At 51.7% G+C, this 23,427-nt stretch overlaps 3 protein-coding genes across 6 annotated transcripts; 2 read left to right on the forward strand and 1 right to left on the reverse strand.

Annotated features, from left to right (window-relative positions):
• Positions 1-12,275, forward strand: PPT2 (palmitoyl-protein thioesterase 2). 3 transcript variants are annotated; one of them, XM_003829767.5, is made up of 9 exons: positions 1-461; positions 1,413-1,603; positions 1,856-2,009; positions 2,516-2,611; positions 2,699-2,806; positions 4,470-4,553; positions 4,673-4,757; positions 9,854-9,908; positions 10,093-10,961. In XM_003829767.5, exons 1-9 carry the CDS (start codon positions 452-454, stop codon positions 10,234-10,236), a joined length of 927 nt encoding a protein of 308 aa, XP_003829815.1. In that variant the 5' UTR covers positions 1-451; the 3' UTR covers positions 10,237-10,961. The 3 variants fall into 3 exon arrangements, with proteins under 3 accessions (XP_003829815.1, XP_063461324.1, XP_063461323.1); XM_063605254.1 differs by lacking the exon at positions 10,093-10,961 and adding an exon at positions 11,865-12,275 and having other exon boundaries at positions 332-461; XM_063605253.1 differs by having other exon boundaries at positions 332-461; positions 9,854-10,961.
• Positions 11,864-15,576, forward strand: EGFL8 (EGF like domain multiple 8). Of its 2 annotated transcripts, XM_003829770.7 has the most exons (9): positions 11,864-11,943; positions 13,430-13,558; positions 13,790-13,912; positions 13,993-14,102; positions 14,202-14,297; positions 14,379-14,549; positions 14,643-14,722; positions 14,796-14,949; positions 15,203-15,576. In XM_003829770.7, exons 2-9 carry the CDS (start codon positions 13,458-13,460, stop codon positions 15,247-15,249), a joined length of 882 nt encoding a protein of 293 aa, XP_003829818.1. In that variant the 5' UTR covers positions 11,864-11,943; positions 13,430-13,457; the 3' UTR covers positions 15,250-15,576. The 2 variants fall into 2 exon arrangements, with proteins under 2 accessions (XP_003829818.1, XP_063461326.1); XM_063605256.1 differs by lacking the exon at positions 11,864-11,943 and having other exon boundaries at positions 12,682-13,558.
• Positions 15,506-23,269, reverse strand: AGPAT1 (1-acylglycerol-3-phosphate O-acyltransferase 1). Its single transcript, XM_008955147.4, has 7 exons — positions 23,138-23,269; positions 18,595-18,803; positions 18,235-18,368; positions 17,720-17,895; positions 17,460-17,555; positions 17,261-17,333; positions 15,506-16,743 (listed from the first exon to the last, which is right to left on the reverse strand). The coding sequence occupies exons 2-7, from the start codon at positions 18,792-18,794 to the stop codon at positions 16,571-16,573; spliced, it is 852 nt and encodes a 283-aa protein (XP_008953395.3). The 5' UTR covers positions 18,795-18,803; positions 23,138-23,269; the 3' UTR covers positions 15,506-16,570.
• Positions 23,270-23,427: the final 158 nt, after the last annotated feature.

Genomic DNA, 23,427 nt, shown 5'->3' on the forward strand with positions numbered 1-23,427 from the left:
TCTGAGCGCAAAAATGGTTTGATTGAGACAAATTTAGACCAAGCAATGACCTTGTAAACAGAGGGGCTCAGACATGCTGAGAAATCCTTATCTCTAGAGAAACGTCTTTAAATGCTAAGTAAAAGCCCTAGCAAGTAAAAGCCCTGAGGCACTAGGGTGTCGGTTAGGGGTCACAGGCGGAGAGGTGGGGCGCCTGGGGGTTTCGGTAGGGAGCCACCCACAGATAACTCAGACAGCCAGATTCTGGGGGTCGTTCAGGTTGAAAGACTGGTCGAAATTACGCGGGCATGAGTCAGCGCATCCCTACGCGCCCTCCGCCCCTTGAGGGTGGGTCGCTTATAGGGAGGGGAGTAGAGTAGGGCAGGAGAAACTGGGCCAGGCTGCACTTAGCTCAAGGGGCCTCGAGGACTCTCTGCGTCTCTGGAGACAAGGGCACTACACGCACTTCAGAATGAAGAGTTGTAAGTCGCTGACCTGGGGCGGACTGGAGGGTGGGGTGGGGGTGGGTGTTGAGGGGCACGCCCGGGCTGGCATCAGCCCTCCAGGCCACCCTGCCACTCACCCAGCACACGGCAAAATGCAGAGGACTACCTTTCCCTGGTCCGCCCCCTGGCCGCCCCTTGGGGAATGCAAAGTTCGTGTTCTGCTGCGGAGCCAGACGCCTGTATTGGGAAGTGGGGAGAATCAAGGCGGGGAAATCGGACCTTTGGGTCGCTGGGGGCAACGAAGCCTGGAGAGGCCTTCTTTCCATTCCCAGAATATGTTTGCTGCTTTTTCCTCTCCCCACTGGCCTAAATGGATCGCTCCGCCTGTTTCCTCCCCAGCACCTAGGGCGCAATGGAATATTCCATTGCCCCTCCTGTCCTGGGTCTGTGTTGCGGGGAACGCTCGCGCGGTTGCCAGAGAAAGCCCCGGACGTGACGGATTTGCGCGACCCCAAGCAGCCCGCCCTTCCCCCTCCCATCCGTCATTCCCCTGCGCTCTCTTTCCTCACCCTTCCCCCCGCCACCGTGGGTTCCAGACTTGGGATAAGTAAACAGCGGGTGGAGCGAGGCCTACGGACCCAGGCCAGGTGGGAGTCTGCACTCTTCAAGGGGCCTGGGCTGCTGCTCACGGGTATTAAAGAACTCCGCGTTGTTCATTGCTGAGGCGATGCATTAGGAAGATCCTGGACCTAGAGAACAAGTCCCCCGAACGCTGAGTTGGGGGCGGGACTTCGGGTGCGCGTTGGTGCGTCAACGTGGTGGGGGGGTGTGTTTGTAGGGAGAGGGCTGGAGTAAGTTAAAAGTAGGCTATTTTGTGACACGGACCTGGTGTGGGAGCGAGAGGAGGTGGCTTGATTGCCGGGCGTCTGTTCCGAGGGAGGAGGGTGTTGCCATCTCCCTCACATGCCCTTATCACCCCTTTCTCAGGCGGGAGCATGCTGGGGCTCTGGGGGCAGCGGCTCCCCGCGGCGTGGGTCCTGCTTCTGTTGCCTTTCCTGCCGCTGCTGCTGCTTGCAGCCCCCGGGCCCCACCGCGCGTCCTACAAGCCGGTCATCGTGGTGCATGGGCTCTTCGACAGCTCGTACAGCTTCCGCCACCTGCTGGAATACATCAATGAGGTCTGGCAGGGGACACCTGGGTGCAGGGCGTTAGAAGCGTCTACTGTGGCAGGGGAGGGAGAGCGGGGAACTGAAAGCCACCTCTCTGGGCCTGCCCAGTTCCTCAGGGAGCTGGTGCTGGCGTGGGGGAGAGTTGGGGGACGGGATCCCTGGTTCTAGCAGGGTACAATAGACCTGTGGACGCGGGCCAGGGGGTGGCGTGTGGGAGCTTCTTAGCCTATCCCCGGTGGCTGCATTGCCCCCTTCCCACAGACACACCCCGGGACTGTGGTGACAGTGCTCGATCTCTTCGATGGGAGAGAGAGCTTGCGACCCCTGTGGGAACAGGTGCAAGGGTTCCGAGAGGCTGTGGTCCCCATCATGGCAAAGGCCCCTCAAGGGGTGCATCTCATCTGCTACTCGCAGGGTAGGCGACTCCCCTGCCCCTAACTCCTAAGCCCTATCTGAGGCTTGATCCTTATCTGAGGGACACTTCCTAGTGTCCCTTTTTCTGAACCACATTGCTCCAGGCACAACCCTAGTACCTGAGCCCTTCCTTTCTGACTTCCCTCAGCACCTGGGTCTCATCTCTGTCTTGAATGGGAGGGAAGCTCCCTACACTGCTGCCCTTTTGCTTCCTGTTACCCATGGTTCTTGGACATAAGGGCTAATGGGGCAGGTAAAAACATCCTAGAACTAGAGGCAGGAGGCCCAGCATCTAATTCGGGCTCAGTCACTTATATGATGTGTGACCTTTTGGCATAGGGTGTGCCTGCCTTCTGTAAGCCTCAGTCTCCTTTGTGTACAGTGTGTGTCTGTGTGTGTCTCTTTGTGTGTGTGTGTGTGTGTGTGTGTGTGTGTGTGGTGGGGGTGGGGGGTGCTGCTGGCTTTGCTGTCCTTAAGTGCCTGCCCAATGTGGTGTTCTGCTTACAGGGGGCCTTGTGTGCCGGGCTCTGCTTTCTGTCATGGATGATCACAATGTGGATTCTTTCATCTCCCTCTCCTCTCCACAGATGGGACAGTATGGAGGTGAGTGGGCACTAGACTCCATAGAATGCCCTGAGTTTTGGGGGAACAGAGGTTTATGGTCACTTAGCATTGCCATTCGCTTGCCAGACACGGACTACTTGAAGTGGCTGTTCCCCACCTCCATGCGGTCTAACCTCTATCGGATCTGCTATAGCCCCTGGGGCCAGGAATTCTCCATCTGCAACTACTGGCATGGTGAGTGGGGATGCTGAACTGGGGCTTCCATGGATCAGGTCAGTTGCTTCCACCTCTGCTACAACCAATAGCAGTGATGACAATAAAGATAACTTACATTTATTGAGTTATTTGAACAGGCTCTGTTCAGATTTTTTTTTTTTTTTTTTTGAGACGGAGTCTTGTTCTGTTGCCCAGGCTGGAGTGCAGTGCACCATCTCGGCTCACTGCAACCTCCGCCTCTCAGGTTCAAGTGATCCTCCTGCCTCAGTCCCCCTAGTAGATGGGATTACAGGCAGGCGCCATCATGCCCGGCTAAGTTTTGTATTTTAAGTAGAGATGGAGTTTCGCCATGTTGGCCAGGCTGGTCTCGAACTCCTGACCTCAGGTGATCCACTCGCCTCGGCCTCCCAAAGTGCTGGGATTACAGGTGTGAACCATTGCACCTGGCCCAGAATGTTTTAAGTGTGTCACCTTATTGCCTTAGAAGGTTTAGTCTGATGTGGGAGTCAGCAAACCTTGTCTATAAAGGGCCAGAGAGTAAATATTTTTGACTTTGTAGGACATATAGTCTGTTTCACAACTCCTCAATTCTGCTGTTGTAGTGTGAAAGCAGCCATGTACCATATGTGAATGAATGTGCCTGTGTTCCAGTAAAACTTCATTTACAAAAACAAGTAGCAGGCTGGATTTGGTCCTTTGGTCACAGTTTGCCAACCTCTAGACCAGACCATGGGGCCAGAATACTTGGGTTTGAATCTTGACCCTATTGGGTGCCTTTGGGCAAGTTACTTAACCATTCTGTTACTCAGTTTTCCTTATCTGTAAAATATTATAGCATGTACTTCACCAGGTGGTTGTAAGGATTAAATAAATAAATGAATGCAATGTACTTTGAATAGTACCTGGCTCATATAGTAGATACTAGATAGAAGTACTTGCTATTGCCAGGTGTGGTGGCTCACACCTGTAATCCCAATATCTTGGCAGGTGGAGGTGGGCACATCACCTGAGGTCGGGTTCGAGACCAGCCTGGCCAACATGGTGAAACCCCATCTCTACTAAAAATACAAAAAAAAATTAGCTGAATGTGGGCACACGCTTGTAATCCCAGCTACTCAGGATGCTGAGTCAGGAGAATTGCTTGAACCCGGGAGGCAGATGTTGCAGTGAGCGGAGATCCTGCCACTGCACTTCAGCCTGGGTGACAGAGTGAGATTTCGTCTAAAAAAAAAAAAAGTACTTGTTACTATGTTAACAGTTGTTATCACTACTATTATTATTTTGAGATGGAGTCTCACTGTGTGTCCCAGGATGGAGTGCAGTGGTGCAGTCTCGGCTCACTGTAACCTCCACCTCCTGGGTTCAAGTGATTCCAGCGCCCCGAGTAACTGGGATTACAGGCATGCACCACCATGCCTGGGTAACTTTTGTATTTTTAGTAGAGACAGGGTTTCGCCATGTTAGCCAGGCTGGTCTCAAACTCCCGACTTCAAGTGATCCACCTGCCTCTACCTCCCAAAGTGCTGGGATTCCAGGTGTGAGCCACCGCACCTGGCCTACATTATCACTACTATTTTATTACTATCCACCTTGACTATTGCTGCAGCTTCCTTATTGGGCTTTTCACCACCAGTCTTGCCTCCCTTTTCTGCTTCTTTTTCTAACTGCCATTTGTACCCAGATCCCCACCATGATGACTTGTACCTCAATGCCAGCAGCTTCCTGGCCCTGATCAATGGGGAAAGAGACCATCCCAATGCCACAGGTGAGAATTCAGACTCCTACCTGTGTTGCTTTTTCTGCTTCTTTGACTCCCTATGTCTCCCTCTCCAACCTGGCCTGACCCCTGTGGCTGACTCAGCCTCTCTTCTTCCCATCCTACAGTATGGCGGAAGAACTTTCTTCGTGTGGGCCACCTGGTGCTGATTGGGGGCCCTGATGATGGTGTTATTACTCCCTGGCAGTCCAGGTAATAAGGGATTTTGTGGCCTGAAGATTGGCTAAAGACATCCCCCAACCCCAGTTGGTCTTTATCTCATGCCTAAACTGGCCTGCTCCTTCCACTGTTCAGTTAGTGCTCCTCCCCCCATTCATCATGTCACCCAAGACCAAAACCTGGGAGTCATATCCCAACCCCTTGTATCAAGCCAGTCACTAAGTCCTGCTGACTCTTCTCCTCTCCATCCCTATCACCCCCTCCCCCACTTTATAAAAACTTTTAATTTTGAAATTCTTATAGATTCATAGGAAATTGCAAAGATAGTATAGTGAGGCCCTTCACCCAGCTTCCCCCAGTGGTTGCATCCTATGTAATTATAGCACAGTATCAAAACCAGGAAATTCACATTGGTTCAATGTGTGTGTGTAGTTTTATACCATTTTATCACATTTCCTACCACCTCTTTACTTACCTGGACTATTATAACAGCCTCCAGCTTTGTCCCCTCCATCCTATTCCTTAGAAAAAAATCCATGGCTCCATGGTACTATGTGCTTGCCTGTGTTATAGGTCACCATGTGTGATCTATAATGTCACCTGAGCTACTTGAATTGCTCAACAAATATTTATTCAACATTATGGGCGCAGGCTTGTTCTGGGCCCTAGGGATGCAGTGGTAAATAAAAGAGAAGTCCCTAATGTTATGTAGCTTATATTCTAGTTTGTAAGACAGCTGATACATACATACAAATATATATGTCAGGTAATAAGGCAGGGGAAAGGATTAGAGGATGTCCCGGGCCTAGTTTCAATAGTGGCCGAAGAAGTCCTCCTGGAAAAATCACCATTCAATTAGAGACTGAAGGAAGTGAAGGAGGGAGTTGTGCTCTGGGTGGAAGAACCCCCCAGGGAGAAGGTCTGGCACCTGCAGAGGCCCTGAGGCACGTGTGAGCAATAAGGAGGCCAGCATGGCTAATGCACAAGGAGCTGGGGAGAGGACAGGAGAGGAGCTAAAAGTGGTAGCAGGGGACCAGGCATGTCAAACCTTAGCAGGTCAAGGTAAGGCCCTTGATATTTTTTTTTCTTTTTTGTGTGATAAAATATACATAACATAAAATTGCCATTTTAACCATTTAAAAATGTACAGTTTTGTGGCATTAAGTATACTCACATCATTGTAAAACCATCACCCATCAGCACCATCCATCTCCAGAACTTCTTTTTCCCCAAACTGAAATTGTATACCCATTAAAAAATAGACTGGGTGTGGTGGCTCACGCCTGTAATCCCAGCACTTTGGGAGGCCGAGGCAGTGGATCACCTGAGGTCGGGAGTTCGAGACTAGCCCGACCAACATGGAGAAACCCTGTCTGTACTAAAAATACAAAACTAGCTGGGTGTGGTGATGCATGCATGTAATCCCAGCTACTTGGGAGGCTGAGGCAGGAGAATCGCTTGAACCTAGGAGGCAGAGGTTGCAGTGAGCTGAGATTGCGCCATTGCACTCCAGCCTGGGCAACAAGAGCGAAACTCCATCTCAAAAAAAAAAAAAAAAAAAAAAAAAAATATATATATATATATATATATATATATATATATCCTCATCCCTATTTCCCGACAGTCCCGGTAACCAGGCTTTTGATTTTTTTTTTTAAATTCTGAGTGAGATGGGAAGGCACTGGACAGTTTTCAGTGAAGGCAGGACATCCCTTACAATATTGTAATAATATAATAGTAAGTGATGAGTTTTATGTACATCATGTCATTTCACATCTACCACAACCCTATGAATGACAGTGATAGCTCATGGTTATATAACATTTTTAATGTTCCAAGTCACTGTTTCTTCCTTTTTTTTTTTTTTTTTTGAGACAGAGTTTTGTTCTTGTCGCCCAGGCTAGAGTGTAATAGCACAATCTCGGCTCACTGCAACCTCCGCCTCCTGGGTTCAAGCCATTCTCCTGCCTCACCTCCCAAGTGGCTGGGACTACAGGTGCCCACCACCATGCCTGGCTAATTTTTAGTATTTCTGGTAGAGACGGGGTTTCACTGTGTTAGCCAGGATGGTCTCGATCTCCTGACCTTGTGATCCGCCCGCCTGCTTCGGCCTCCCAAAGTGTTGGGATTACAGGCGTGAGCCACCGCGCCTGGCCAATATATATATACATAGATATATATTTTTTGAGTTGGAGTCTTCGCTCGGTCGCCCAGGCTGGAGTGCAGTGGCGTGATCTCGGCTCACTGCAAGCTCTGCCTCCCAGGTTCACGCCATTCTCCTGCCTCAGCCTCCTGAGTCGCTGGGACTACAGGCACCCGCCGCCACGCCCGGCTAATTTTTTTGTATTTTTAGTAGAGACGGGGTTTCACTGTGTTAGCCAGGATGGTTTCGATCTCCTGACCTCGTGATCCACCTGCCTCGGCCTCCCAAAGTGCTAGGATTATAGGCGTGAGCCCACGCACCCGGCCTTGCCTGGCCAATATTTTTTAATTAAAAGATTTTAACTCCATCTGGCTGGGTGCGGTGGCTCACGCCTATAATCCCAGCACTTTGGGAAGCCGAGGCGGGTGGATCACCTGAGGTCAGGAGTTCGAGAACAGCTGGCTAACATTGAGAAACCCCATCTCTACTAAAAATACAAAAATTAGCGGGCCTGGTGGTGCACGCCTGTAGTTCAGCTACTCAGGAGGCTGAGGCAGGAGAACTGCTTGAAACCAGGAGGCGGAGGTTGCAATGAGCCGACAGGGTCAGGCTGCACTCCAGCCTGGGCGACAGAGCAAGGCTCTGTCTCAAAAAAAAAAGAAAAAAAGGATTTTAAGACCTTTTTATTTTGAAATAATTTCATACTTAAGAAAAGTTTGCGCCTGTAATCCTAGCACTTTGGGAGGCCGAGGCATGAGCCCAGGGGTTTGAGACCAGCCTGGGCAACATGGCAAAACCCTGTCTTTACCTAAAATACAAAAATTAGCTGGGCGTGGTGGTGTGCCCTTGTAGTCCCAGCTACTTGGGAGGGTGAGGTACGAGAATTGCTTGAGCCTAGGAGGTCAAGGCTGCAGTGAGCCGAGATCTCACCATTGCACTCCTGCCTGGGTGACAGAGTAAGACCCTGTCTCAAAAAAAAAAAAAAGTTACCAAAATAGCAAAAAGCAGTCATTTATACTCCTCACCTAGATTTCGCAAATGTCAACATTTTGTCATGTTTACATTAATATCTTTTTTCTCTAAATATATATACATTTATTTATATACGTTAATGTTATATTTAAATATAAACATAGATTCAAATTTTCCTGAATATGCGCTCACAGATTATTCAAATTTTTCCAACTGTCCTTATAGAAAAAAATATACAGTGGAAGATCCAAATCAGGATCTTGAGTTGCATGATCTTGTTACGTCTCTTTAGTATCTTTTTTTTTTTTTTTTTTTTTTTTTTGAGTTGGAGTTTCACTCTTGTTGCCCAGGCTGGAGTGCAATGGCAAATCTCGGCCCACTGCAACCTCCGCCTGCCAGGTTCAAGTGATTCTCCTGTCTTAGCCTCCTGAGTAGCTGGGATTATAGGCGCCCGCCACCATGCCCAACTAATTTTGTATTTTTAGTAGAGACGGGGTTTCTCCATGTTGGCCAGGCTGGTCTCAAACTCCTGACCTCAGGTGATCCACCCTCCTTGGTCTCCCAAAGTGCTGGGATTACAGGCATGAGCCACCACACCTGGCCTTTTTTTTTTTTTTTTTTTTTTGAGACAAAGTCTCACTCTGTCGCCAGGCTGGAGTGCAGTGGCGTGATATCGGCTCACTGCAACCTCTGCCTCCCAAGTTCAAGTGTGCCTCAGCCTCCCGAGTAGCTGGGATTACAGGTATATGCCACCACACCCAGCTAATTTTTGTATTTTTAGTAGAGATGGGGTTTCACCATGTTGGCCAGGCTGGTCTCGAACTGCTGACCGTAGGTGATCTGCCCACCTCGGCCTCCCAAAGTGCTGGGATTACAGGCATGAACCACTGTGCCAGCCCTCTTTAGTATCTTTTAATCTGGAATGGTTTTTAGTCTTTGTCCATGACATTGATATTTTCGAAGCATATGGATCAGCTGTTGTGTAGAATTTCCCTCAGTGTGGGTTGGATATTTTCTCGTGCTTAGGTAATAAATTTTTTTTTTTTTTTTTTGAGATGGAGTCTCACTCTGTTATCCAGGCAGGAGTGCAGTGGCGCCCTCCCGGCTCACTGCAACCTTTGCGTCCCAGAATCAAGCAATTCTCCTGCCTCTGCCTCCTGAGTAGCTGGGATTACAGGCGCCCACCACGCCCAGCTAATTTTGTATTTTTAGTAGAGACAGGGTTTCTCCATGTTGGCCAGGCTGGTCTTGAATTCCTGACCTCAGGTGATCCACCCTCCTCGGCCTCCCAAAGTGCTGGGATTATAGGCTTGAGCCACCACGCCCAGCTAATTTTGTATTTTTAGTAGAGATGGGGTTTCACCACGTTGGCCAGGCTGGTCTTGAACTCCCGACCTCAGGTGATCCGCCGGCCTTGGCCTCCCAAAGTGCTGGGATTACAGGTGTGAGCCACCTCGCCCGGCCAGTAATGCATTTTTGATGGGGTTTCTACAGAAGTGAGGTTGTATCTTCAGTGTATCACCTCATGAAGTACATTATATCCAGTAAGGTATTTTTGAGTGTCCTCCCTGCTACCTGTCTCCCCAGTAGGCCTTGGGTTCCTTTGGGACCTTAGCCCACCTTGATTTCTTCCTTTCCTTTTTCCTTTTCTTTTTTCTTTCCTTTTTCCTTTCCTTTCCTTTTTGAGATGGGGTCCTGCTCTGTCACCCAGGCTAAAGTGCAGTGGTGCGATCTCGACTCAATGCAACCTCCACCTCCCGGGTTCAAGTAATTATCCTGCCTCAGCCTCTTGGGTAGCTGGGCTTGCAGGCATCTGCCACCATGCCCAGCTAATTTTTGTATTTTTAGTAGAGATGGGGTTTCACCATTTTGGTCAGGCTAGTCTTGAACTCCTGGCCTCAGGTGATTTGCCCGCCTTGGCCTCCCAAAGTGCTGCAATTACAGGCGTGTGCCACTGCGCCTGGCCAGATTTTCTCCAGCTCTTCTGATAACCTCCCCCCAAATCTCTTTGTAGCTTCTTTGGTTTCTATGATGCAAATGAGACCGTCCTGGAGATGGAGGAGCAACTGGTGAGCCCCCTGGGATTACTTCCCCTTCTAGCCGCTGTCCCACCTTATTCCAGAGCCCTCTCTGTGACTCCTGAGCTGAAGGGTTCACCCTGTGGGGAGGTGGTCCAGGATCCCAGCAGTAACTCACTTTGTCTCTCCTTGTGTCTCTCTTCCATGCTTCCACGCCCCTTCGACCACCTTGAAGGTTTATCTGCGGGATTCTTTTGGGTTGAAGACTCTATTGGCCCGGGGGGCCATAGTGAGGTGTCCAATGGCCGGGATCTCCCACACAGCCTGGCACTCCAACCGTACCCTTTATGAGACCTGCATTGAACCTTGGCTCTCCTGAGGATATATTCAGGGGTCCCCAGGAACTCCTCGGTCCAGAGACCAAGTGGTGGCCTTGGAAAGCAGATGTCAGGCTTTGGTGTGCCTGTGACCACCTCATTGCACCCATATTATCCCCCGTTTTTAGTAGAGACGGGGTTTTAGTAGAGACTTGGCCTCCCAGAACCCCCTTCCTCTGCTCCTCCATGAATGACAATTCCAGGCCTCCCCTACCTCATGTCCTCTCATTTGGGGGATTGCTCCATGCTGTCCCTTTCTCTCAAGGCCGAAGTTGGGAAGTGAGAAACCATGTTTTTAACTTGTGGCTGCTTTTGCTGCTGCTGCTCCTCCGTATCTGGCTGTATGGGTGGAGAACCCACCCCCTGCCCACCACAGGGGTCTCCTTCCAGGCCACTCAGGACATTTTTAGCTTCTCTTCTCCCCATGTTCCCTTTTTTCTCTGAAGTCCCCTGACATCAGCCCTCCCAACTCCTAAGAGGGACTATCCATGAGAGTGGGGTTCTGAGGCTCCCCTATGGGGACAGTTCCGTTCTTGAAGTGTCAGTGTTGGGGAATATCTGTGGCCTATGAGGCCCATCTCAGGTTTGGGGATCCCCCAGTCCCTATGATCAGTGTTGGAGTACCCCCCTGGGAGAGCCTAGTTTCTTTGAGGCCCCAGGCCCTCTTTTAACTACCTTTGAATAGGTGTTATCCCTGTATTTATGGAAATAAAGTTCCATTTCCTCAGTGTGACTTGGCTCATTTCCAGGTGGAGGGGACCTGGCTCCCCAAGGAGGGTGGGGGCAGAGCCTGAGGCCTGGGTGCCCAGATGCCTGGTCTAGGGTGGGGACCCCCTTGGTGTTTCCGCTCTCTCTCAATGCCCATTCTTTGTGGGTTCCTGGTTCTCTGCGGGTTCTTTCCTGCTGAAGACAATTCTCTTCCTCTCCCAGTCCCCAAGACTGGGGGGTTAAGCTCAGGGCTCCAGTGGTTTGGGCCTCAGCCTCATGGGTGGAATGCGCCTGCCACCCCCAGGCTAGACGAGGGGGCAGAGGGTCAGGGTGGGCATTCGTTGTGCCACTTTTGAGCTTTGTGGGCCAGAGCTGGGTGTAGGGCTGGACAATGAGCCTCCTCTTCCTTGAAAGAAGGAATTTTGGCTGAGACAATAGGGCCCTGTCTGTTCTGGCATGGGGGGTGGTGGCTGACTCAATTCTGTTCCCCCTAAGCCCTAACAAATGTCATGAAGAGAGGGGGGCAGTTTTCCCCTTGGTGCCCTGGGCTGCCCCCCTGCCCCTTTGTGACGACTTGCCCTTCTAGCTTTCCTCAGCTGATCTTGCTTTTTCTCCCATAACCTGAACTGCTTTGTTCCCTGCAGCTGGTTCTCTCCCTGCCCCCTAACTCTCCCCTAGTCTGTTTTGGGTTCAAGGGGGTACTGGTGATGTTACAGAGCTCATAGCTTCTGATCTGGGGAGTCCAGAAATAGGGGCCTCAGAGGGTTGGAAAGATACTTCTAGGGAGCCCTTTGCTGGGGTGGGGATGAGGGTAGTGGGACTTGACCCTACTGAGCTGACCCTGCTGGAGCTAAGGAGGCGGCTTGTGGGAGGGGGCAGGAATGGGAGGACTCTCTGGCCCAGCCCCTCCTCTCCTTCTTAGCCTGCCAGGCCCACCCACCAGTCTGAGCTGCTTCTGCTGAGGCTGGTCTGCCTGAAGCCTCCCAGGAGAAAGAAGCCAGGTGGGAATGGAGAGAGAGAGGAAGGCAGGTGGGGAGAGAATTTCAAATGGGGAAAGAGTGGGGTTTACTCAGAGACTTAGGGTGGGCATGAGTTGAGGGGTGTTTTGTTGGAGCAAGGGATGTGCATTTAGGGCGTTATGTGACGGTGTGGGTATATGAGGGGAGTAGCAGCGTGTGAAAGGTGTGGAGTTTCCAGGTGCTTGGTTTGTGTGTACGGTGTGAGGGTATATAGCTAGGGTTTTTGTTTGTTTGTTTGTTTGTTTGTTTTTGAGACGGAGTCTTGCTCTGTCGCCCAGGCTAGAGTGCAGTGGCACGATCTTGGTTCACAGCAACCTCTGCCTCCAGGGTTCAAGGGATTCTCCTGCCTCAGCCTCCCGAGTAGCTGGGATTACAGGCGTCCACCACTGTGCCTGGCTAATTTTTTGTATTTTTTAGTAGAGATGGGGTTTCACCATCTTGGCCAGGCTGGTCTCGAACTCCTGACCTCATGATCCACCCACCTCAGCCTCCCAAAGTGCTGGGATTACAGGTGTGAGCCACCGCGCCCAACCAGCTAGGGTTTTGAAGGTATGAAGTTATAAGAGGGCATGTTAAAGACAGGAGGGTTGGCCAGGCACGGTGGCTCACACCTGTAATCCCAGCACTTTGGGAGGCCAAGGTGGGCGGATCACCTGAAGTCGGGAGTTCGAGACCAGCCTGACCAACATGGAGAAACCCCGTCTCTGTTAAAAATACAAAACAAAATTAGCCGGGTGTGGTGGCAGGCGCCTGTAGTCCCAGCTACTCAGGAGGCTGAGGCAGGAGAATGGCATGAACCCGGGAGGCGGAGCTTGCAGCAAGCCGAGATCGCACCACTGCACTCCAGCCAGGGTGACAGCGAGACTCCGTCTCAAAAAACAAACAAAAAAAACAAAACAAAAAAACCCTAGCTATATACCCTCACACCGTACAAAACAAAACAAAACAAAATTAGCCAGGCGTGGTGGCGCATGCCTGTAATCCCAGCTATTTGGGAGGCTGAGGCAGGAGAATCACTTGAACCTGGGGGGCGGAGGTTGCGGTGAGGCAAGAACATGCCATTGCATTCCAGCCTGGGCAGTAAGAGCGAAACTCCTTCTCAAAAACAAACAAACAAACAAAAAACAAAAAATAAAAAACCCAAAATAGACAGGAGGGTCATAAGGGGAGGGTTGCCTGTGTGTCCCTCCAGGTTGTGCAGAGGGGATTAGAAGTAAGTAGGTTAGAGGGGAGGTGGAGGGAGTGTGCTGGGGTGTGAGCTTTTATGATGCTGAAAGGATCATGATATGCTAAGGACAGGATAGTGTTGGGTTGTACACACAGGTGTAGGCAATCCTGGTGGCTAGTATGTAAAAGTGAATGTCCTGACTCCCTTAGAGGGTTCCTGCAGAGTGCCCTTGGAGGGACTAGTGCTGGAGAAATTAACAGGAGAGGGGACGGGCATCCATTAACCTTTTCTTGCCTGCAGCCTGTAGGGTCCAGCGTCAAAGCGAATCATGGGGTCCAGGGCTGAGCTGTGCACTCTCTTAGGCGGATTCTCCTTCCTCCTGCTACTGATATCAGGCGAGGGGGCCAAGGGTGGATCCCTCAGAGAGAGGTGACAACAGAGGGGGTAGGGCCCGGGGTGAGCTCTTCTCGGGAGCCTTCTGCTGGGGGTGGGGCTTCACAGGAGGCAAAACATAACTGTAAGTTTAGAATGGGGGTGAGAGGCTGTCATCTGGAGGGAGAGCGGGGGGCCTCAGTAGCCTCTTGAGGGAAGTGCGACTCCTGGCTCCCCAGGGCCTGGCCTACTCAATCTCTCCCACCTCATCCTCTGGCATGGACGCAGTCAGGGAGTCTGCTCCAAGCAGACACTGGTGGTCCCGCTCCGCTACAACGAGTCCTACAGCCAACCAGTGTACAAGCCCTACCTGACCTTGTGCGCTGGGAGGCGCATCTGCAGCACTTACAGGTGAGGGATGGGGAGATGGGACCCCAAGAACCCCGACTAGGACCCGTACTCAGGGTCCTGAGCCGGGCGCTGTGTTCCAGGACCATGTACCGCGTTATGTGGCGGGAGGTGAGGCGGGAGGTTCAGCAGACCCATGCAGTGTGCTGCCAGGGCTGGAAGAAGCGGCACCCGGGGGCGCTCACCTGTGAAGGTGAGGCTGGGTCTTCCGGGCCTTGCGGGAGGCGCGCCCCACGGAGCTGGGGAGCTGGGTCGTCGGTTCGAGTCTGAACCCCACTTCCTCTGTCCTCAGCCATCTGCGCCAAGCCTTGCCTGAACGGAGGCGTCTGCGTTAGGCCTGACCAGTGCGAGTGCGCTCCCGGCTGGGGAGGGAAGCACTGTCATGTGGGTGAGTCAGCTTGTCCTCCCCACCTACCCAGGTGCTTGCCCCCGCCCCCTCTCTCAGCTCCTTCCTTTTTTCGGTAACTAGACGTGGATGAATGTAGGACCAGCATCACCCTCTGCTCGCACCGTTGTTTTAATACGGCAGGCAGCTTCACCTGCGGCTGCCCCCATGACCTAGTGCTAAGCGTGGACGGGCGCACCTGCACGGAGGGGTCCCCAGAGCCCCCAACCAGTGCCAGCATACTCAGCGTGGCCGGTGAGTGGGCAGGAGTACGGGCCACCGGGGGGGACTCGGGACGGGCGTCCGGGCTCGGGTAGTGGTCACGCTCTTGGTCTCCTTTGTCCCTAGTTCGGGAGGCGGAAAAAGATGAGCGCGCTCTGAAGCAGGAGATTCACGAGCTGCGAGGGCGCCTGGAGCGGCTGGAGCAGGTGAGCCAAGCCTGCTGGGTGGGGCGAGGCCAGACGTCACTGTCAATACCCTGAGGCATCTCTTCCTTTCTAGTGGGCCGGTCAGGCTGGGGCCTGGGTCAGAGCGGTGCTGCCCGTGCCGCCTGAAGAGCTGCAGCCAGAACAGGTGGCTGAGCTGTGGGGCCGGGGTGACCGGATCGAATCTCTCAGCGACCAGGTGCTGCTGCTGGAGGAGAGGCTAGGTGCCTGTGAGTCCTCACGCTCCTCCCGCCTTGACTTCTATTCCCCAACTTTCCCCAAGACCCCTCTCCATTCAGGCATTCCCTCTTTTCTCCAAGCCCCTCTCCAACATTCACTATCCTCATGCCTCTCCACTTTACCATCGTTCTCTTCTGAAATCCTGTCCCCAGCCCAACAGTTTCACTTATTGTTTGGTGAGAGTGGCAGTGTAGTCCACTCCAGGCTGACCACAGCCACTGTGTCTGCCATGTCATTAACCAGGCTCCTGTGAGGACAACAGCCTGGGCCTCGGCGTCAATCATCGATAAGAAGCCTCTACAGCACCCCTGCCCCCTAATTTATACAGAAACCGGACCCACTAATCCTCTGGGATTGGCCGACTGTGAGCTGCAGATAAGGCTATCAGCCACCAAAGAGCAATGAACAATGGAAACTTCAGAGAGCTGAAGAAAGGGGGAGGCCTGTGTTCTTGGCCTGCCCCTGAGTCTTCTGGCTGGGGGCAGGTTGCCTGGGCAAGAACTGCTTCTTCAATTCCTTAACAAATGCAACCACCAAGCACCCAGATCTCTCTCTCTCTCTTTATTTTCAGTTTTTTGCTGTTATCCAGATAATTAATAAAAACCAACCACGCAAAACTGGGTCCCACCCTCTCCTTTTGCTCCCAGCCTACCTCCCCAGTTGTGGGAACAGGTCTGGAGTGAGAGGCAGGGAGTGGCTAATGCCACCAGGAAGAAATGAAAACTGGCTCAGAGAGGGGGAAGCCTCAACAGAAAAAGAAATAAATTAAAAGCCCTCCTATCCCCTCCAGCCAGGGTTCGTTCCTTTCCCCAGCTCCCCAGGGGGCAGAAGTGAGTGCAGCACATGATGTCTGCTTCTTCCCCTTGTGTCTGGTGAGATGGTGCAGCAGGGCTGCAGGGGGCTGGGTGGGGTCATGTCCACTGAAGAACTGTACTATGGGGACAGAAAACCAGAAATGTGGAGACTGAACTGGTATCCCAGAGAGTGCACGACCCTGGGCATCTGGGCAAGGGCAGGCATGAGACCTCTGAATTAGAAGGGTCCAGCCCCCACTGACAGGAGGCTACACTGGGAGGGAAGGTGAAGGTGCTGAGGAAAGCTCCCAGGATGAGCCTGGGAGTGCTTCAGGTATCAGCTTCCAGCCAGAGGGCGAGAAGTCCTCCTCACAAATGGATGAGTCCATTGAATCCATGGACTTTGGAGTCGGGGGGATTTGTTCCAAAGAATGGATGAGTCCACTGGCCAATGTGGGGTAGAGGGGTAGAGAAGACCACATAGGAAGAGACTCCACTGGGGATGGAATGTTCCCCACCCTTGTGTAGGCTGAGTCACTGGAGATGAGGGGGAGGCAACTGTCCCACAGACAAGACAGTAGGAGGTGGGGGTCAAGAGTGGAGACTGCACCGAGGCAAGAGTCCATGGATGGGGCCAAGAGGGGGCAGGAGTGGCGCTGTATCCACATTCACTTCAGAAGTTGAAGATTCCAAAGAGGAGAATAAGTGGGGAGAGGGGAGACAAGGAAGAGGGTTTGGCCCTGCTTCAGGGCCCACTGGGTGGGTAGGTGTGGGGAGGAAGATGGGGACAGATGGGAGGAGAGCTCAGAGCCAGGGTTCACCCACCCCCGCCAGGCTTCTTCAGATAGTCACCACCACCCCGGCCATCAGTGGAGATTTCCCGGAAAACAGTGAGCATGGAGTGCCGGACTCTGTCAGCCAGAGCTGGGACGTCATCTGGTGTCAGCCCTTCCGTGGGCACTGGGGGCAGCACCCGCACCTGACATTGTCCTGGGGCAAGGGGAGCACCATCATGGCCTGTCCACCCAGGTCTTTGCCCACAGGTGGGGCCCAGCTTCCGAGTGATGCTCTTCCTCAGCCTTTCAGTTCTCTTCCCCCAACCCTGGACAACCATCCCTGGGCTTGCCAGCTGCCACTTCTGAGGCCCTTCTCCTATACAAAGCCTTCTCCAGTCCCCAGTTCAGACATCTCCTCAGCACCCCTCCAGCCCCCCTCCTCTGGGTTTGGCATTTACTGCTGAATGAGTGTTATTCATTACAGCTTTGTGCACACAGGCCTTATCTTTCCTGTTAAGATTAGTAACAGCCTCTCTTGGTGGGACCAAGTGCTACCCATCTGGCAGGGTATGGTGGGTGCTTAGTAAAGACTTATTGGCTGATGTGGGGTTAGACTAGATGACTGTGTAGACATCTCATGGCTCTGACACTGAATGATCCCCCTGCCTCACAGGGATGTCCTCCCAGCCTCGCCGGACACACCCTACCCCAGAACTGCTCAAAGCCCTCACCCGAGGTGAAGCGACGCTCCTTCTTGCAGTAGAAGTCTTGGTAGGAGGACATGACTATGGGGACAATGGGAACCTGGGGAAGGGGTAAAGCAGGTCAGTCCACAGCTCTCTTCAGAGACTCCTACAATAAGCCCCTGCCCAGAGATGAGGGAATGGTGGGGGTTGGCAGCTGAGTAGCAGAACGAAGAGCAGTAGTCACCTGGGCCTGCACTGCAAGATGGAAGGCGCCACGTTTGAAGGGCAGCATGGAGCCATTGTGGTTTCTCGTTCCCTCAGGAAACACCCAGACCCTCACCTGGGGGAGAAAGAGGGTCAAGGAAGACAAACACATATGGAGGAGTCAGAGTAGGTGTGATGTTATAATGGGACCTTTGAGGCCCACTGGCCCTGCATATCAGTTTATTTACAACTGTTCTACTCTGTATCCCTCCAATCCCCCATTTCCCCAGGATGACTCACGTCCTGGGTGAGCAGGGTCTGGGCGACCTCAGACATGACACTGATGGCATCCCCCGTGCGCTTCCGGTCGATGAAGATGACTCCTGCCAGCCAGCAGGCCAGCCCGGCAGAGCCAGCCCACAGTAGCTCGCGCTTGGCAATGGGCACACAGCGGCCTGGCAGTACCTCCATCATCCCTTGGGCAGGGTGGGAGTGGGTGAAGATCGGGGTGGAGGCAGAGTGTCACAGAAGGCAACCCACCTCACCCAGCTCATCACCCACTCTGGTAGGGACTGGAGGTGAAGGAGGAGACTAGGCAGGGAGGGGGGGCCCCAAGTGAAGGAAAGGGTGAGCAAAAGTATATGTACCCTGCTTATGAGGGCAGTTCTACCCAGGGAATGAAGGCCTGAGTGAGAGGCAAGGGGGCAATGTCCCAGAGGAAGGGGAATTGAGGATCTCTAGGAGAAGATATTCTAGGGAAGGTTCCAGGAGGGGAGGCATGGCTGGGGGAGGTGTGCCCTGTGGTGGGGTCTCACCAAGCAGATCGAGAGAGCTCTGGTGGTTGGAGACAACAACATAGGGCTGCGAGGGAGGGAAGTGGTGAGCCCCTCGCACCTCCACTCGGATCCCGTACAGGTATTTGATGTGGAGCAGCATTAGACGCAAGATCCTGTGGGGTCATGGCAAGGGGTCCCAGTGGGATCCATTGATGTCCATCTGCATGCCTCAGCTCCCCCCACCTTACTGTCTTTCTGATCACCTTTGCAGTCCTCTCCCCATTCCCTGTCTCTGGTCTCTCTCAGTCTTTTCTACACACACCATGCCCCCTTCCCCCAATCCACTACTCACTTTGTACCCTTAGGTTCCCTCATTGCCCAAGACCCCTTGCCCCTCACTTCATGTTCTCGACGTTGCGTCCTCGCACGGCACACACAGGGATGGCGAGCACAGCCAGGAAGAGGATCCAGCCATTGTAGAAGGCCATCTTGAAGAAGTACTTGGCACTGGGGCTGCAGAACCACAGGGTGGGCAGCAGGAAGAGCAGCAGCAGGAAGAGCAGCAGCAGCAGCATCCATGCCCCTGGCCACAAATCCATTCTGGCCACCTGCAGGGGATGGGGCAAGGGACAATCAGCCTGGTTTCTGGAGGAGAGTGGGGTAGGCAAGGCACGGAAGGCAGGGTTGGGGGCTGGTGCTATGAGGACAAGGGCCTGAGACACAAACTGGGGCAGGGGTCTCATTGAAACCTTCCCAGGAAGGTTCTCTAGGATGAGGGTGGTGGAGATAGAGCTCAGGACTGCTCTCCCACCACTCTTCCCAAAGGCTCCGGATATATTCAGACAAGAGACACAAGACACGGACATCTACAATTCACAGATACCTGATAATAAATGACAACAAGAATAATAGCTAACACTTGTAGCTGGTAAGGGTCTTATAATGGTCTATACTTGTGCTGTCCGAGAAAGTAGTCACCACCTACATGTGGCTACTTTGAATGCAGCTAATACTAGCTACTTGAAATGCAGCTAGTCTGAACTGAGATGTGCTGGAAATGTAAAATACACATTAGATTTCAAAGACTGAATAAAAAACAAAATGTAAGATATCCATTATTAATCTTTTATGCTGACTACATTTTGAAATTATAATCTTGGGCCGGGTGCAGTGGCTCACGCCTGTAATCCCAGCACTTTGGGAAGCCGAGGTGGGTGGATCACGAGGTCAGGAGTTCAGGACCAGCCTGACCAACATGGTGAAACCCCGTCTCTACTAAAAATACAAAAATTAGCCGGGCCTGTTGGCACATGCCTTTAATCCCAGCTACTCGGGAGGCTGAGGCAGGAGAATCGCTTGAATCCGGGAGGCGGAGGTTGCAGTGAGCCAAGATCACGCCACTGCACTCCAGCCTGGGCAACGGAGTGAGACTCCGTTTCAAAAAAAAAAAAAAGGAATTATAATCTTTTGGATGTTATCAGATTCAAGAAAATATATTACTAAAATTAATTTCACTCTTTTTGCCTTGTAAAAATGTGGCTACCATAAAAAAATTACATTGTGGCTTGCATTATATTTCTGTAGAACAGTACTGGTCAATACATTAAGTTAAACTCTTAAAATGATGCATATGATAGTCTAGAAAGTACTATTACTATTTACATTTTATAGGAAATAGGCCCAGGGAGGCTAAATAACTTACCTGAGGTCATACAGCTCCTAAACAGCAGTTTCTAGGTTAAATCTAAGCCACCTGTGTTCCTAACCACTCCGTTACGCTGACACTGGTATGTATTGCATATACATATACGAACACAGCACACAGCATATATGGTGATTGTGACAGAACACTCACAGCCATATACCCAAGGGCCAAATGGCAAGACTAAAAGTTCGTGTCACTAATGCCAACAGACACACAGTCATACAAAGACTAACATGTTCACACATAGACACAAATTTATAATTACACCCAGTGACAGATAAAAGAATGTAAATGCATAACTAGAAAAATCCCTCTCCACCCAGGCAGCTCCCCCATTCCTAGGTAAACTTATGGACATACCTGGAATAGCTACAAAGACCAATCCTACCTCCAGACAGGCAAACGAATCCTACTACCCTTTCCCTTCCTTCTAGTGACACTTTGCGTGGGCAGGTACAGTGTGTGAGGCCTCACCAAGTGAAAAAAGGAGGGAATGGAGTAAAGGTGACCTAACAGCACTTGCCCTGGGAGAGGAAAGGGCTCAAGAGGAAGAGAGGCAGGAACACAGAACCTGTGTTCTAGGTTCTTCCTCCTTCCTCCACTCTGCCCCACTGTTGGGGGCAGGGTAACAATTCACAAAAAGGGTGTTCAGGCAAATACCTGTCATTCCTACTGAGGCCACAGGCACTGTCTTCCCATGACGGGAAGGGCTATGCTCAAAGGTAAGCCTATTGCCAAGCGAGAAGGTAACAGGCAATAGAGGAAACAGGAGACCCTGCCAGATGGAATACCGTAGGCTTTCTGAGCTGCTCCATCCCACTGCCCCTACAAGTTCAGAACAGCATCATTTCTCCCCTGAACTATGTGGAGTAGGCTCCCAACTCCCTCCAATCCATCTTCCACGTAGCAACCACAGAGATTTTTCTGTTAGCACAAATTTTTCTGAACCACAGAGCATTTCCCTGTCTTGCCTAAAGGCTCTTCTTGACAAGTTGACTTCTGCTTACATCTTCGACCACATCCTCACAAAACTCTTTTTGTTCCAGTCAAACTGATTCACTTCAGTTCCTCAGACACCATGATCTTTCATGCTTCCCCACCTTGAACATGCTGTTCCCTTTGGCTGGAATGCCCGTCTCTTCTCCTGCCTCACACAGCTCAGTGTCACCTTTTGGAGGGCTGCCTGAACCCCACCAGGCCTGTGCTTTCCTTACACTTTTATCTTGATCAGCGGGTCTCGAAGTATAGAAATGCAAATTATTAGACTTCACCCCAGATCTACTGAATCAGAAATTCTGGGCATTAGGTCCAGCAATCTATTTTTCTTTTTCTCACTCTGTCACTCAGGCTGGTTTTGAACTCCTGGACTCACGCGATCCTCCTGCCTCAGCCTTCCAAACTGTTGGGATTACAGGTGTGAGCCACTGTGGCTGGCTAGCAATCTGTATTTCAACAAGCCCTCTGGTGAGTCTGATGTGCGCCTGAATTTAAGAACCACTGATCTTGACAACACACTATGTGTTGACTGGCGTTTTTGTTTCCCTCCTTAGGCTGTAAGCAGCTTAAGGACAGGGACTCTGTCTTATCTCCAGTGCCAGGACAATAGGAGATGGAGTAGGTGCTCAATAAACACTTGCTGAACAGATTCTAAGGCTGTATACCCACCCATAGAGCCACAGTTAATGACAGAGATGGCGGTTCTGATCACAAATGAGATAGTTATCCTCTTGAGTAGAAGTGACTACTAAAAGAAGTCACTGAGAAAGTAACGAACACACCAAGCCTAATGGTAACCGACTCTGAATAGATACATGCAATACATAGCCATAATGAAGGCAGAGTAACAATAATCAGGAAGAGGTCATCTCACAAGAGAAATGTACCGAATGGGATCAAGATGCCACAGGGAAAGATGCTGCTCTCATCAAATGTGTGCCAACAGTGCAAAGAATGGAGGATAATGTCCATAAATAAATACCAACAATGGGGTTCACAGCAGGGTTGACCCTGTGACATGCATTGAGCTCATGGACACAGACTGTACACAGCCACTGGAAAGATAATGTTTGTGTAGAGAGGTATGGGCCAGGGAGGTCACCAAGGTAAGGCATGCAGGGATGGTTCTTTGCAGACCTGGAGACCCAGTTACCTTCTTCTCTTAACACTTGATATTAAGTGACCCTCTTTGGAGAACAAAAGTCCAAGGATTTAGAAATGCAATGGAGGGCCAAATTTAATGAGCATACGGCTCACAAAATATACTGATGACAAATTTATGACACACATTCTATGGTCCTGTTACATCAGTGTATCGTGCAAAGGCGCATACACATGTGTTCTGTGAACTGTGACTGGGAAAACACAGCAAACAGGCCAATTCAGTCAGACATGAGAGTGTGGGGTATTCAGCCAAGCCATGGGATCCCACACATGAAGACTACTGCAAATGGTAGGACCATGGACATGTCAGCCAAAGCAAAATAAGGTATATAACCTTCACATGCTGAAATAAACATGCCAAAACATAAAACGTGCAAGTAACATGAAACTATAGAACAGGTGCAATATATGAAAACTCACACACATGCGGTACTTAAACATGTCAAAACTGGATGTGAGACATGGACACAAGAATGGAGAATGGGCAATTCTGATAGAAAATAACACACCATTTCTACGCAGCCTATGGATAGCATTGGGACAACCTAGTTGCACACAAGCCATTAAACATGTCAAAGGCACACAGACTCAATGTAGAAAACATGGCTCCCATAAGGCATTTGTGTGTCAGTAAGGGTCTAGCAGTGTGGAAGGCCACTGAGAAACAAGAGGTCCTGTGCCTAGATGGAAACAGAGGCACCTAAGGGTATTCCTAAGAGGCAAATTCTGCTGGCCTTCTCCCCTCATGACCCTTCAAGAGTCATGTGGGGTCAAAGGGCAAGAAAAGGAATTGGGGAAGGTGTAGGGAATTCCCTCTCCAGGATTCCCTGTGCACACTCCCAGTCCCAAATTCACAAGGGTTTCCATTTCTCCTCCCTCCCAGGTCTCTTCCATCCTTCCTCCCTCTCAGGTCCCCTCTCCTATCCCCAGCAACCCTCTTCCCAGTCGGCCCCTCTCCTTTCCCCAGCAACCCTCTCCCCCAGTCGGCCCTCCCAGACCCAATCTCTCCCCTTCCCCTCATCCTAGTCGCTTTCAGCACCCTCTTCCCTCCTCCTCCCATCCCTTTCCCGCCCACACCTCAGAGGGGTAGGGGGCCTGGGGGGCTGGCCCCCTCCCCAGCCAGGCTGCGGCAGCGGTGGTGGCGGATGGCTGTGTCTCTGTCTCTCTCGGGGTGTCGGTGCCAAGGGGGCGACGGGATTTGGGGGTGTCCTAGCCCCGGCCGATGGAGGGGAGGTGGGAGTGGGAGGTTGGGCCCATAGCGGTAGGAATGGTGGGGGGCTGTCCCCCCAGCACCCTCCCTCCCTCCCTCCCTTTCTGCTGTCTCTCTGAGGGCTGGGGCTGCTGCTGCCGCTATTCCCCCGCCACCC

Source organism: Pan paniscus, chromosome 5 (assembly GCF_029289425.2).
Source record: "Pan paniscus chromosome 5, NHGRI_mPanPan1-v2.0_pri, whole genome shotgun sequence".
Taxonomy (NCBI): domain Eukaryota; kingdom Metazoa; phylum Chordata; class Mammalia; order Primates; family Hominidae; genus Pan; species Pan paniscus.